General features: G+C 35.7%; 2 protein-coding genes across 9 annotated transcripts in view; one reads left to right on the plus strand and one right to left on the minus strand.

The window, feature by feature from the left end:
* Positions 1–15,000, plus strand: part of LOC122331563 (putative mediator of RNA polymerase II transcription subunit 26) — a 274,294-nt gene that overhangs the window by 70,449 nt on the left and 188,845 nt on the right. The gene's annotated exons all lie outside the window — the stretch shown is intronic.
* LOC122331568 lies at positions 835–6,279 on the minus strand. Its single transcript, XM_043229096.1, has 11 exons — positions 6,191–6,279; positions 5,902–5,952; positions 5,570–5,704; positions 4,523–4,672; positions 4,037–4,114; positions 3,374–3,472; positions 3,201–3,284; positions 2,929–3,030; positions 2,740–2,838; positions 2,302–2,336; positions 835–1,785 (listed from the first exon to the last, which is right to left on the minus strand). Exons 1-11 carry the CDS (start codon positions 6,228–6,230, stop codon positions 1,651–1,653), a joined length of 1,008 nt encoding a protein of 335 aa, XP_043085031.1. The 5' UTR covers positions 6,231–6,279; the 3' UTR covers positions 835–1,650.

Here is a 15,000-nt window from a genome sequence, read left to right on the forward strand (position 1 = left end):
AATTTTCTTGATTTTTCTTAGAATCTTAGCACTAAGACTTTTATGTTTTTCTGTTTCAGATAAATGCTTTTCTTTTGAACTTTCTATTCGGCATATAATCCTGAAAAAATGTACACAACTGTTTTTAACATTGAGCAATTATCGGCACATTATGATTTCTGAAGGACACTGAAGACTAAAGTAATGATGCTGAAACTTCAGCTTTGCCAACACAGTAATAGATTGCACTTTAAAATGTATTCAAATCAAAAAAAAATAAATATAAAGAAAAGGGGTCTAAGGAAAAGATGGATTAATCTAGATTGTTTGACGAATAAAGGGCTTCCATGGATTCCATAGATGAAAAATCACAAACCATGACAGAAATCTTACTACAAAGGCACAGATTGCATCAGGAAGCTTGCCCACCGTTGTGGAGAGAATTTAAGGGGCATTTTTGTCTTGTTTCTAGTCAAAATATCAAAAATTTCTTAAATCAAGATACTTTTACTAGATAAGCAAAATGACTTTTACTCTTGTTTCTTGTATGAATGTACGAACAGAAATCGCACATAGGTGTAAAATCTATGAACTTTTACAATACATTCCACTGGTCCAAACCCCACATCTCAGATCCGTAATAAAGTGTAGATGCAACCAGGCAATCGAACAAATACAAGGATTGATTACAGCTCATTTTATACTTACGAACAAACCTTAACAAGGACAGCATCGCTTTCTTGCCTTGGCTTGCTAAAAGTTGTTGGGTTTTTCAGCTTGACAAACTTGGCATAACCACATGCCCAGAAATTCATGACAATTAACCACTTCAATCTGTTCACCAGTAAAATACCATTTTTTTAAGTTCAAATCTTTAATGTCGTATTGCAACATGTACAATTAGCCATATCACCAGCATATAACAAGATCTGTACTTATGTGATACATTCAATTTGAATACCTTCTTCAAAATAGTTTTATATATGTGTTTAAGAAAAGAATAAACGAAACTGGATTTAGATAGATCTCAATTCACTGAAAACCTTTCCAACAATGCCTTTCTCAATGAGAGTGAAATACAAAAGATTTTGCCAAACACGGTCAAAAGCTTTAGAGAAATCAATAAATATATAATACATCCTTCCTTTTGATTTGTAAAAAATATTTCTGAACTGCAACTGTAAAATAAAAACATCCCCTATTGTAGAAGAACCTGACCTATATCTTGCTTGTTATTTACTTCCACATAAGAAACTAATCTCCAGTTCAATTTATAGCTGAATTCCTTTCAGCATCTCAATAATAATACCATCCGGTCCAGGGGACTTTCTCATAGACATAATAGCTTTACTATTATCTAAAATTTCAACTTCATTACATAATGCAACTTCACGGTTATTCACATAAACTGTGACAAACTTTCAAAATCAGCATTTATATTACATTTAGACTTTTTTTTACATTCTAGCCACTTATCAGGTGTGATATTATTAGACTGTATATTATTACACCTCACATAACTTAATTTTCTTCCACAGCGGAATAGCTTTTTAAGTTTACCCTATGGTAAATTGATCTTTTGTATTGAATTCTTCAATTTGGCACATGGTTACATGAAGCATACAGTATACCTGTAGGTACCGGCATTAACTCTTTTTCTCTCATTGTTGATTATGTTTGTGGCTGAGTTTCTTCTGTAACATCACTTCTACCAGCCTCCGGATCTCCATTCTTTAGGAGAGAATTGATTTCATGTGATTCCACTTTTCTCTGAACCGATTCATCGTCTAGAGTTTTACTGGCGTTCTGTGTTTGAAATAAGAAAGGGGTTTTAAAAATAAAAAGTCAGGACAGTTGTTTGATATGATGAACATGGTGTGAAATAAAGTGATATGTGGTCAAGTATGATGAACCATACTCCGAATTTGTGCTCTGCATTTAACTCTCCCAAATGCACACGTACACACACATTGTGTTTTCATGTTTTATGAGGACTCCCCATAGGTTTAATGTTTTTATACTGTACAGACTTTGTGTTACTGTTTTTCACCTAAACCTACCCATTACAGGAAACTACCGTTTTGTTAGATTTTCCAAAATGTAAATCCTGTATGTTTTATAAGCTTGTTTCTTCATGGGGAAATTTGGTCCCCATAACATCATAAATACCAGGTGTGCACACACACACGCACACAGCAATATTGCATATATACCATTTTATTTTAGGCTGAAAAATGTATTATAGTAAAATGGAATGTTGTTAGTTCATAAGTAAATATATTTACGATGAATTTATGATGAAATGATTAAAACAACACATACCTGACAGCACTGCAAACACTTCAGGTTAGAAAACCCTGCGTTAAAAGCAGTGAGAGGGACAGATATTTTAGTCGGTTTAAGCACTGTTTATTGGCTGATTCTAGATTGAGCATTCAGAGTATTCATGCATGTCAGGAATTACGCTGATCATCAGATCCAGATCTCTGTGAAGGAATCTACTGATGCGGTTGAGTGTGTGTGAATAGAGAAACTTAGCGTAACGTGCATGTTGACTAAAAGAAATAAAAATACTTTCGCCATGAATTAAATACATTTAAAATCAAATCAGATAACGGATTAATACAAATGCGCCATGATCATCGTGTGGCATTTTAGCAATGCATTTCAATGGCGTTTAAAATGATCCATTGCAAAGAAAATTTAAACGTAAAGGTTATTAATTGGGTTTGAATTTGCTATGAACACAGTTGTACTTACAAGGTCCAAACATGATGAAAATCAGCAGAAAAAACGTGAAGATGCTTTCAGATGAAAATACAACGACTCTCAGATCTCCCACTGCACGTTCTCCGTTAACTGAAGGTAAGGACACGCATGTTATACTAGAATAATGAATAGAATGTAAATGGTAAATATAAAAGCAGAAATATGATGGCGTCCGCTCACCTGCATTCACTATTAGTTCAGTCATCAGTGTAACAGCGCTCAGCAAAACCACAACTACTGATCCAAACACATGAAATACTTTCTTCACGCTGAGGGTCAGATCTGTAAGAGATTTAAAATTAAAATAATAATAACAACAAATAAAACTATATGGTTAGTTATTCAAACACTTGACCATAACAGTCATATCACACGGAAGTCAGGCAACACCCCAAGATGTATTTAAAAATGACGAAGATAATATAATATAAAGTTAATGATCAAGACTGTACCCAGATCTTTATTCACGTCAATGTAGATTGTGCTCATCCACAGTATTTTGTGAAATATAATCATACAGAGCCATCCTTTCCAATCTGAAGACAGATTTTTTATTAATAACTTCAGTGAAAGGTGAAATGTTATATTGAAAAGCTCATTTACAAGTAAAATACCTGTACTTTACCTCGATCCCTCATCAGCACTGTTACGCAAAAATAGACCACCAAAACAGCTATTATAAACATGTAGATTATCCATAAGATATTAGCGAGTAAATTTGAACCTGAAAAAGACGCAAATGCTTTCATTCAATAAACCGATAAAAATAATCTAAACCTTTACAATAGTGTTCCCTGTGTAGCTAAGTGAGTAAAAATAAAGTGTACATTATCAGTTTTATAATAGGTTCTATATTATAGAATATATTTCTATTTCACCAAGACCGCATTGATTTGTTTAAAATACGGTAAAAGCAGCAATGAAATAGTTTTACTATTTAAAATGTTTTTTTTGTTTTTTTTTAATGGTTTCTCTGATCAAAGCTACATTTTCAACATTAGTCCAGTCTTCTGTGTCACATGATCCTTCAGAAATCGTACTAATACACTATTTGCTGCTCAAAAAAAAAATGTAATATGATCAACATTTAAAACAGCACAGTAAACATTTCTTTTAATGAATAGAAAGATCTGCATTTATCTGAAATGAAAAGATTAAATGAAATATATAATAAAATATATTTGATATTAGACTGGGCTAAAACATTCATATTTAGACGGATACAAGAGATTCTCGTTGATTGTTGATCACACAAAACTATAAAAAGATGAATTCATCGCATACTTACAGCTTTTCTGTCTGTTTAGGCCACGCAGACAGGAAAATGACGGAAAATAGAAAACTAGGAACAATACGAACTGAAAATCTAAAAACAGAAGAACATTAACATATTTAGATCTCATCACAAAAACATTAAAAGTATTTCCAGTGCTCAGTAATTAAAGTGTTCAAAGAGATTTTTAATCACACTTCTTTAATGTATTAATGTACTTGTACAACAGACTTGTTTTTGTGAATGAATGATTCCTTGCCAGTTGAATTATTTTTTATTCCAAAATATGTCTGGTTTCACAGACATGACCATAGACTAAGCCATGTTTTTTTTGACATGTTTTAAAATATGTCCGTGCAAGTTGCTTTCAGTTAAAATTGCTCAATTGTGCAGTTAATCTGAGACTAGCCTTAAACCTTGTCTGTGAAACCCAGCCGTTTTGGTATGTTGTCTGTTTATTCCACAGAAAAGAAAGCACAGACTTGATAAAGGGTCACTAACTGTCTCCGTAGTTTCCGAAAGTGAAGGACGTAAGGATGAATTGTAAGAAAGGCAGAACGAAATAGCTGAAAATAGCTACATCTGCAACTTTATCCCATAAGCATTTACACGTCTCTCTGCGGCATGGATTCCTCTTCACCTTAGTCAATACTAGAAAATTAAAAGCACATTTTGTATTAAAGGACGAATTGGCCATTAGCACTACAAACACATGATGTCGGTTTCATACATACATACATACAGAAAAAGCCATATATCCAGAGAAGTAGCAAAACCCATAGCGGAGCTATCGCTGTAACTGAGTAAAGACTGTAAACACTGGACTGCAACAAAGTATTGTTTATCACTGTTATTCATTAAAGCAGCCTATGTAACATTTTCTGCCTCGTTCTGTGACAAAAAGCTACATCAGATCATAAAAGGAAGCATTTGACTGGTATTGTGGAGTAAAAAGTTTATAATGAACTCTTTTGCTAGACAACAAGTTTACAATGAGAGTAACCTTGTGTTTTAATTGAAGCATGTTTAGCTTAGCCAGTTAACGAAAGGCTATCTGCTGGTTTTCGTCGAAAATATCTTTAATGGGTTTGAAAATGACACGGGGGTAACTAATTAATGACAAAATGTTCAATTTTGGGGGGAGCAACCCTTTAAATAACGGTAGAAGATCTTGTATGTCCAAAACCGCTGCTTTTCAGGAAATGAAAAACTCTGTTTTAGCCTCCAAATTTGCATGGCATACTATATATATATATATATATATATATATATATATATATATATATATATACACACACACATTAAATATTATTAAAGATTAGAAATAATTTTTCCCAAAGCATGTTTAGTCTACAGATTTGGACTACAAACAAAAATATAACGAAATATAATCTTGAGACCAGCAGTTAAATAGAGATGCCCAGAAATAGTTTATTACAAATCATTATCTAGCCTGAACATGTTTTCTCTCAAACACAGCATATAGGAAAAAATGTTGACTAACGTAATTAATTAACTGTCTACAATTGAAAAATGATGGAAACTTACTGTAAACAATGTAGATGACAAAGAATGGAATAATAAATCCAAACACAAACACTGCCCAGAAATTAAATCTTCTAATATATACATGGTTCCCATCCGGTTCTATTTGAGACATTTCAAAAGCACGACTGAAAATAACTGAAGCAGAAAACAGTGGAAAAACTATTAGCAAACCTAAATAAGCTGCACTGGAGACATATGAGTTCTGACATACTAACATAAATCATTCAAACTGAGGAAGACATAATGTGCTTATCGAATATTATTTTAGATTGTTGCACATATGTTACACACCAGAAATATTGTGCTACCATTATTGTAGATTTTAAACCAACCTGAACAATAAACTATCATAAAAATTACATATTCAGAGACGAGAGCCACATCTGAAAAAAAAAGAACAGAGCTGAGTTATATAATGAGATATTAGGTTACAAAAATAATAAATACTTTAATCACTTTACATATGTTTGCACATTTATGTTGAGGAAATTATACACATCTCAGAATGAACTAAATTAATATGATAACGCATAGCCATATAGTGTCAAAATCATAATGTGCACCCACACACTTCAAAGTGTATTTGCTAATAGCCAAGAACTTAAAACTAAAAATACAAACCTGCCATTTTCTCTAAAAATGGTGCGCAATAAATCAACATCAGAGGCCTCAAAATATAAATTGCACAGCAAGAGACCGTCTCATACAGAAAACCTGCAACACATTCAGATCTTTTTAAAAAGACTTTCACGAATATCCAGATAAAAGTGATGGAATACACTGATCTATCACACATCTGAGTAACTGAAATCAAATTTAAGCTCAAATTAGATTCATGTTGTTTTTTCTATTGCGTATGCACTCACCTTCTGTAAGCCCCAGAGGACAAAAGCCACAAACATCATAATATTTGGAATAAATGCATGAAGAAACCCAAGAATCTTAACATGTCTGGATGCACCAGGGTCTGGATATCAGATACAAATGAGTGTAAATACAGATCTTGTTTATTCACTTTTTAGTATTCTCATTTGGACCGAATAAAATAAAAATATACTAATCATCATGATTTCTCTGTACTTCCTGTTATATAAAGACACACTCAGCCTTTATATTGCAATGTTTCTGAACTGTATGTGATGACGCTTGCGTGGACTGTAAACCTGTTCTTGATCCTCACATTTATTACAGTAAAACACACACACAAACGCAATTTGAACTAACCTGTTTTTTGGGACGTGTAATAGATCAGACAGCAGAGCAGAAGTGCAGATCCAGATGCAGAAATGCAGACAATCAACACCATTATGTAAAAACAGAGAAACCTGTAAAGAGTTACATTTACTAATCCAAACACACAAGCGTTAAACATTATATGGCAATAAACAGTAGTGGTTTATTTAAGAAATTATGCCGCCATCAAAACACCTTACACATAATTATGATGGACTAAAAAGAAAAAGATGCATAGCACACAAATGGAATCTAACATTAGGGCAACATTTCATTTTGATGGTCCCTTTTGAGCATTCTGTTCACGATAAGTAATTCTGCACCTACACACCTACTAACTGTCATTAGAGTATTAATAGACGGTCTGGTGTAATGATCTCCAAAAGATTGTTCTACTGACTATTAGTAACCAAATAGATGTCGACTTATTCTAACCCTAACCCCTACCGGTCTACAGTGAGAGTTAGTAGACATGTAGGCGCAACAATACTTATAGTAAACCGTATGCGTTAAAGGGACCATCAAAATATTATTATTATTATATTATTATATAATAACAAAAATATTAATTATAGTCATGAATCGGGCCTCTGTGGTTTCATACCATAAGTGGGCTCCCGCACCCAAGTACTCCGTTACCCATAATCCCATTCCTGTTACTGATTACCATGCTACCCGTTTCCCATTACCTAGATAAAACAGCTCATATTCCAACACTTATTTTGAAGTCTTATTTTGGCCAGGCTGAAATTTCCGAGCATTGTCCTATATTTAAAATAATGATAATATTAATGTATGTTTTTGTGTGCAAGTTGCTGACCTTTTCTCTCCAGTTCTGCGGTTGCGCTGGCTGAAAGTTCTCCAGCGAACACATGACACATGTAAACTCCTTTATCCTTAGGTCTGACACTCTTCAGTCTGAGAGATAAGTTTCCTTTGGGGATTTCGGCAGTGAACAGCTCAACTCTGTCTCTGTATTGCTCATCCGATGAACCTTGTAATGTCTCATTGTTTAGGTGGAGCAGAACTAGAATATCTCCACCTTCATCCATTTTCTTCCATGAAACCTCTTCAATGTGTTCAGGTGCGATGTGAGAGTCTACAGAGCAGTTCAGAGTGACGTCCTCGCGGTCATATGCGGATACAGATTTATCTGCTCCGGTTACTAGCAAACGCTCTGGGGGTTATAAATAGCAGAATAAAGCTCTGTATCATTTTGAGATATTTTAAAAGGAGTTCATACTCACCGACATCTTTTATTAGTACCGTGGTCTCTCCAGACTCCTGCCGGCTGTGAACTGTACATGTGTATCGTCCTTCATCTCCAGCTCTCAGATTGTCCAGATGGAGGGAGAAGTTTCCATCGTTAATCTGATCAGTAAAGAAATGAGCTCTGCCATGATAACCCTGCTGCTGTTTCTCTGCTTGACTCTCCCCATCCTGATACAGATTAACCAAAGTCTCTGAATCTGTTCTTCTCCATACCACCTTCAGACCCTCCATTGGTAAGCGTTCATCAACATAACATGGCAAAACCACTGAAGATCCCAGAGGAGCGACAAGAGGACCAGAAGGACCATTCAGAGTGAATGCTGAAACAAACAGAAAGAATCTGAAAGAAAAATGACGCCAAAAGCTAGCTGTTGTGATACCTTTTATGTGTGGTTGTAAAAAAAAACATGTCCTTTATTATGTTCAAGGGATGGCAAATAAATGTTTAAAATAGCTATATTCGTTGCTAGTAGCTTCGAAAAACAAGTTGGGGGTAGTCTGTCTGAGAAACTGTCAAATCTAGCAACACTACAGGCTAACTGGACTTGTAACGTATAAAGCAGGAGAGCATCATCTAAATTTGCTCTTAATATTTGCTGATTATAACAAACCATAAACTTGAAATGAGGCAGTGCTCAAAACATAAAACAGAACAAATTTTCTGTTATAATTTACATACCTTCAGATAAAACTGGAATTACAGCCACAAAAGCAAACATAAGCAGGCCCATGTTCAGCTGGAAATTATGGATTATAAAGTGACGATCCGTAAGTGAGCGACCAGGATGCTTTTACGCTCCTGAGACTGATTTTATTTCCTTACTTCCTTTTAATAGATGAGGATCAGTTGAAATCCAGCTAAACCGGAAAAACAAGCTCTGATTAAAAGAACAAAAACGAGCTAAAAATAAAGGGTGAAGACAGAGGTTGTACAGAGCAATTGTTCTCAGTGACGCATTTTGTAATCGATTTGGCCTTATTGTTTACAAATATAAAAAAAAATTATCTGCATGTTCTAATGAGTAATATTGTGTCAAATCACAAACTGGCGTGTGCTGCCTGATAGTATCAATAATAAAACATTTTAGTCTCTTAGAAATACACATTTGATAGTAGCTTTTGTTGGGATGCAGATGCAAATTTATGTTCATTATAAACATCTGTAATATCTGTAAAATGTGAGCAATCAATTTTTATAGGTCTTCACAGTAGCATACATGTAGTATAATCACAGTTAAAATCACAATTAAAACACCAGTACATTTAGTATAAACGAACTAAACGCTATAGATTAATAATATAGCCAACTGTAATTATATTCCATTTTTCCTCATTCAATGCATTTACCACGTCTACATTAATAATATAATAAAATTGGATACGAATACCAACATTTCTGACTCAATACCATGGTGCAGTTATGGTCACTATAATAAAAATCTATGGTAAATTATGGCGATCTGTAGTCTTCTAACTGTATCGTTGTGAACAGTGTTTCTGTTTGTCAGTGCTGTAAAGTTATTTGTTTTTCTTGAATTTTTGCTGAGTTCAAGCATTTCAAATGCACAAACCATCCTTGTGCACCACAAGTCATTGAAATGAATAGAAAATTTGTACAGTCACATCTTCCCTAGTAGCTCACGGCGCACCGCTGTTTGAACTTTCATCCGACAAGATAAACAGTCAGAGTGGCGTGCTTCAAAAGACTAATGCTCTTTCGTTTCGCATTTGCCTCATAAACAATACATCGAACACTAATTGAATTTCATTATCATATTGAGGAAATTCGGATAATTATCGTTATCGATTTATCGCCCAGCCTTTCTAGAACAACATTCCAATCAACCAATCAGAACTGAGGGATATTTGTTCAGCAAATTTCTACTTTAGGCTTATGTTCAGGGTCGCCCTTGTTAATCAGATATCATTTCACTCTGATTTTAGAAATAAACTTTAGGTTTAAGGGTAGGGATTGGGATAAGTAAAATTTTTTGGACAGTAATATCGATTCAGGATCATGTCTGCATGTCACAGCCACAAATGATACACATGTAATTAGTGCTAGGAACATATCGTGTTGATTAAAGGATTGGCACATGGTTCCTCTAAAGACATTAAACTCAATCTCAATAGAGCTCAACATAATTATTCATGATCCTTCCAAATAAGCCAATAACAAACCATTTGATTCTAGGAAGAAATCGTAGGGTTGTAAAACATGTTAAACATGGACATGTAAAACCATTTCTGGATAACTTTTGCCTTTACCTTCTTCATTAATCTGACAGTCTCAGAATGGCAAATAGAGGTCTCCTTGGCATTACTGAAGAGGATGATGCTCTTCACTTGTTATTCATGTCACTCAGTACAAAGATGGTCGATAAGAAGTGGAGCTTCCATGGAGATCTAACAAACCAGAACTCCCAGATAACTATAGCATTGCAAAGAAGAGACTTACAGAATTACATCAGACTGCAACTTTTTTTATCACAGATACAGTCAAGTTGTGTGTAATTGCCTTGAGCAGGGCATTGTTGAAGATGTGGTGGAGGGCCACAAATGCTCTTCAAATGCTTCAAATGTTCTAGACCAAGACAAGGTAACAACAAAACTCAGAGTAGTTTACATTCTGGTCCTAATCTGAATCCAGATCTGCTCAGCATACTGTTAAAATTAGACTAAATGAGATTATATTGACAGCAGATATCTAGAAGGCTTTCTGGTAGATTTCTCTTACTGAGAGTGTCAGGAATGCAGTGTGATTTCTCTTGAAGATGCAAGAAATATGCTGTCTGTGCTATGAATTAGAGACCTGCAATCCCGCGGGAGTACCGTGGGTCTCGCGGGACCCGACGCAACCCAGTGCGGCGCGGGACGAGGTTTGATATGTGAACGCGGGTGCGGGCGGTAAGGTCCTCGTGTGTGCGGGTTGCGGGAGAATAAAATTATTTATGGACTCCGCAAAATGGAAATATCTTGAAATTAAATTGTTAAAAAGAAATAAAATATTATTTATCTGCTGCACAAAAGCAACAAGAACAACTCAAAATAACGTAAATTCTCACATGGTTCTTGCGAAGAACAAAGACCATAGACCCACACCGAGGCAAAATGTCTGAAGAGTATGACACAGGTGGAGCGCTTAGTGCTACAGATATTAGTTCATTATTAAAGAAAGGAACATACAGAACTACAAAGCCAAACAAAGGGAAATCCGATATTTGGAAATGTTTTTCTATAGTATGTGACGGTATGGAAAGCACCTTCCTTTGCGAGCTGCGACAAATGCAGCAAAATACTGCATATACAGCAGCCACAAGTCTGGAAGTTCAGGTCTGAGCGTCATGTGTGCACAGTTTTAATGTTTACATGCGGGCGGGAGCGGACAAAACTTGAATATTGCGGGCGGGAGCGAGACAAAATTATCTATATTGTTGCGGAGCGGGCGGGAGCGGGACTGAAAAATCTGTCCCGCGCAGGTCTCTACTATGAATGACAAGGCTGGTGTTTGACATGTCTCCCAGCCCCTTCATCTCAAGTGCAAGTGATGTTCAAATGCCTTCTCCATAACTACTAGTGCAAAGGAGATTATGTCTGCAGCTGTCATCGACCTTTGCAAGTGGACAACCAACTGTGATGCATTGAAGGAGATATAGAAGACAACAGTGAGTGAGCTCACAGAAGAGACAGGAACGAATGTATGGTATGGAGAATTAAGATGGATAATTCTTTATTAATATGGAAGATGTGGATATGAGGCCTTGTTTTTGGGGCGGTGGGGGAGAAATTGACACAAAGAAAATCTGACTACGCCACCTTATGAATTAACCCCAGGAAAGAATGCTCAAACCACTCAAGTTGAGTATTATCACACAGGTTTGGTTCCCTCAGGATTAGGCAGGAGATGTGAGTAAAGTCGACAACAACTATTAACCCCCCTTCAAACTAAAAGAAACAGATTACAGAAAGGTAATCAATGTTTAGACCCCCTAAAGAAGATATCACTGCCTTGTCTTGAGCTGATGGGAGCAGTGGTTGGAGAAAGACCAGTCTGTTATAGTCTCTGAATATGGAGCTTCATAAAGTTCAGGGTTTTTTTTGCTGCAGTGGATTTGCAGTTCAGCTCATAAATGGAAACAGTTTGTGTCAAACTAGTATCTGAAATCCAGTCTTTAACCAAAGCGGTCTCACTGTAAAGATAAATCCAAACCAGCTGACCTCCCAACCAGAGGTATGCAGATTTAAATTTTTTAGAGTTTCATTAATTTTCTATATACTGCCTTTTAAAAATTCAAGTACTTTTCAATTACCTTCTCAAAATATGTTTTTGAAGACTTAAAATTCAAAAAGTCTAAGTCCTTCAAGCACGTTAAGCACTCTTTATAAATGAGTCCCTAGGTGTCGAGTGAAGATTGGCTAGATTAATGATTAATGACTGAGAAAGATCCAGTGTTTTTGGAAAGTTAAAAAAATTTATATTTAAAAACAACGGGTCCTGAAAAGCTACCTACATGAACAAACACTGGACGATTGTCTTTTTATTAAGTAACATTAACACAGATATTAATAAATGTATTGATTCATGTTCGCTTTGTATACCGCGCATAATGCTCATGGTCATAGTCCAAGTCTTCTTCTCTGTTTTTGTGTATCTCTGTCACAGAATTGCAGCTCCTATAATGGTCTGGTGTGTGTACTATGTCATTTTTTGTTGATTTAGTGGTTTCGTGTGGAAACAGATATTTTTTGAGATGAGGACATCTGCTGGACGCTCCGTTGTCTTCTACATTCTGCCTGGCGGGAGAGTATGCTGTCATACAGAAAAGCATTAAAAATAGCAAGATCTGATTATTTTTCATCCCTTTTAGAAGAAAACAAACACAACCCCGGTATTTATTCAGTACAGTGACTAAATTAACAAAAATAAAGCATCAGCAGGTGCTAATATGCCCCAAGAGTATAGCTGCAATGAGTTCATGAATTTCTTTACTTCTAAGATTGATACCATCAGAGATAAAATTGTAACTATGCAGCCGTCAACTACAGTTTCACATCAGATAATGAGCTTTAGATCCCCTAAGGAAAAATTACACTCTTTCTCTATTATAGGAGAAGAAGACTTGTACAAACTTGTTAAATCATCTAAACCAGCAACATGTATGTTAGACCCTATTCCATCTAAACTATTAAAAGATCTGCTTCCAGAAGTCATAGATCCTATTTTGAACATTATTAATTCATCATTGTCATTAGGATATGTTCCCAAAACCTTTAAACTGGCTGTAGTTAAACCTCTCATTAAGAAACCACATCTTGATCCCAAAGACTTAGTAAATTACAGACCAATCTCTAATCTCCCTTTTCTGTCAAAGATACTAGAAAGGTAGTATCCTCACAACTGTATTCCTTTTAGAAAAAAATGGTGTCTGTGAGGATTTCCAATCAGGTTTTAGACCGTACCATAGTACTGAGACTGCTCTCATTAGAGTTACTAATGACCTGCTTCTATCATCTGATCGTGGTTTTATCTCGTTATTAGTGCTATTAGATCTTAGCGCAGCATTCGATACTATCGATCACAACATTCTCTTGGATAGACTAGAAAACTATGTTGGCATTAGAGGAAGCGCCTTAGCATGGTTTACATCATATCTATCTGACCGCTTATCAGTTTGTGGCATTAAATGAGGAGGTATCATATCGATCAAAAGTGAAATATGGAGTTCCTCAAGGCTCAGTGCTAGGACCGTTACTTTTCAACCTTTACATGTTACCTCTGGGAGATATTATCAGAGTCATGGTGTTAGCTTTCACTGCTATGCTGATGATACTCAGCTCTATATTTCAGCGCAGCCTGGTGATACACACCAAATTGAGAATCTAACAGAATGCATAGTCGATATAAAAAGCTGGATGATGAGTAACTTCTTAATGTTAAATTCTGAAAAACAGAGGTGCTAATAATTGGACCTAAAAACCCCACATATAATAATCTAGAACACAGCCTATCACTTGATGGCTGCTCTGTTAATTCTTCATCATCAGTTAGGAACCTAGGTGTGCTGTTTGACCGCAATCTTTCCTTTGAAAATCATGTTTCTAGCATCTGTAAAACTGCGTTTTTCCATCTTAAAAATATATCTAAATTACGACCTATGCTTTCAACCTCTAATGCAGAAATATTAATTCATGCGTTTATGACCTCAAGGTTAGATTATTGCAATGCTTTATTGGGTGGTTGTTCTGCACGCTTAATAAACAAACTTCAGCTAGTCCAAAAACGCAGCAGCCAGAGTCCTTACTAGAACTAGGAAGTATGATCACATTAGCCCAGTTCTGTCAACACTGCACTGGCTCCTATCAAACATCGAATAGATTTTAAAATCCTATTAATTACCTATAAAGCCCTGAATGGTTTAGCTCTCAATACTTGAGCGAGCTCTTATCACATTATAGTCCTGCACGTCCGCTGCGCTCTCAAAACTCTGGCCATTTGATAATACCTAGAATATCAAAATCAACTGCGGGCGGCAGATCATTTTCCTATCTAGCACCTAAACTCTGGAACAATCTCCCTAACTCTGTTCGGGAAGCAGACACACTCTGCCAGTTTAAATCTAGATTAAAGACACATCTTTTAACTTAGCCTACACATAACACACCAACACACCTTTTATTATTCAAATCATTAAAGGATTTTTAGGCTGCATTACTTAGATTTGCTGGAACCGGGAACACTACTCCTAAAATACGATGTACTTGTGACATCGTAAAAGAATGGCATCTACGCTAATATTAGTCCTGTTTCTTTCTCAATCTGTTTTCACAGTTTGTATCCAGACTAGATGGTGGATCAGCACCCAGAGATTATGTTCATCAGAGACCAGAAAACCTAGATGCGCCCGTCGACAGATCACCAGATCCTG

Source organism: Puntigrus tetrazona, unplaced genomic scaffold (genome assembly GCF_018831695.1).
Source record: "Puntigrus tetrazona isolate hp1 unplaced genomic scaffold, ASM1883169v1 S000000001, whole genome shotgun sequence".
Classification (NCBI taxonomy): Eukaryota; Metazoa; Chordata; class Actinopteri; order Cypriniformes; family Cyprinidae; genus Puntigrus; species Puntigrus tetrazona.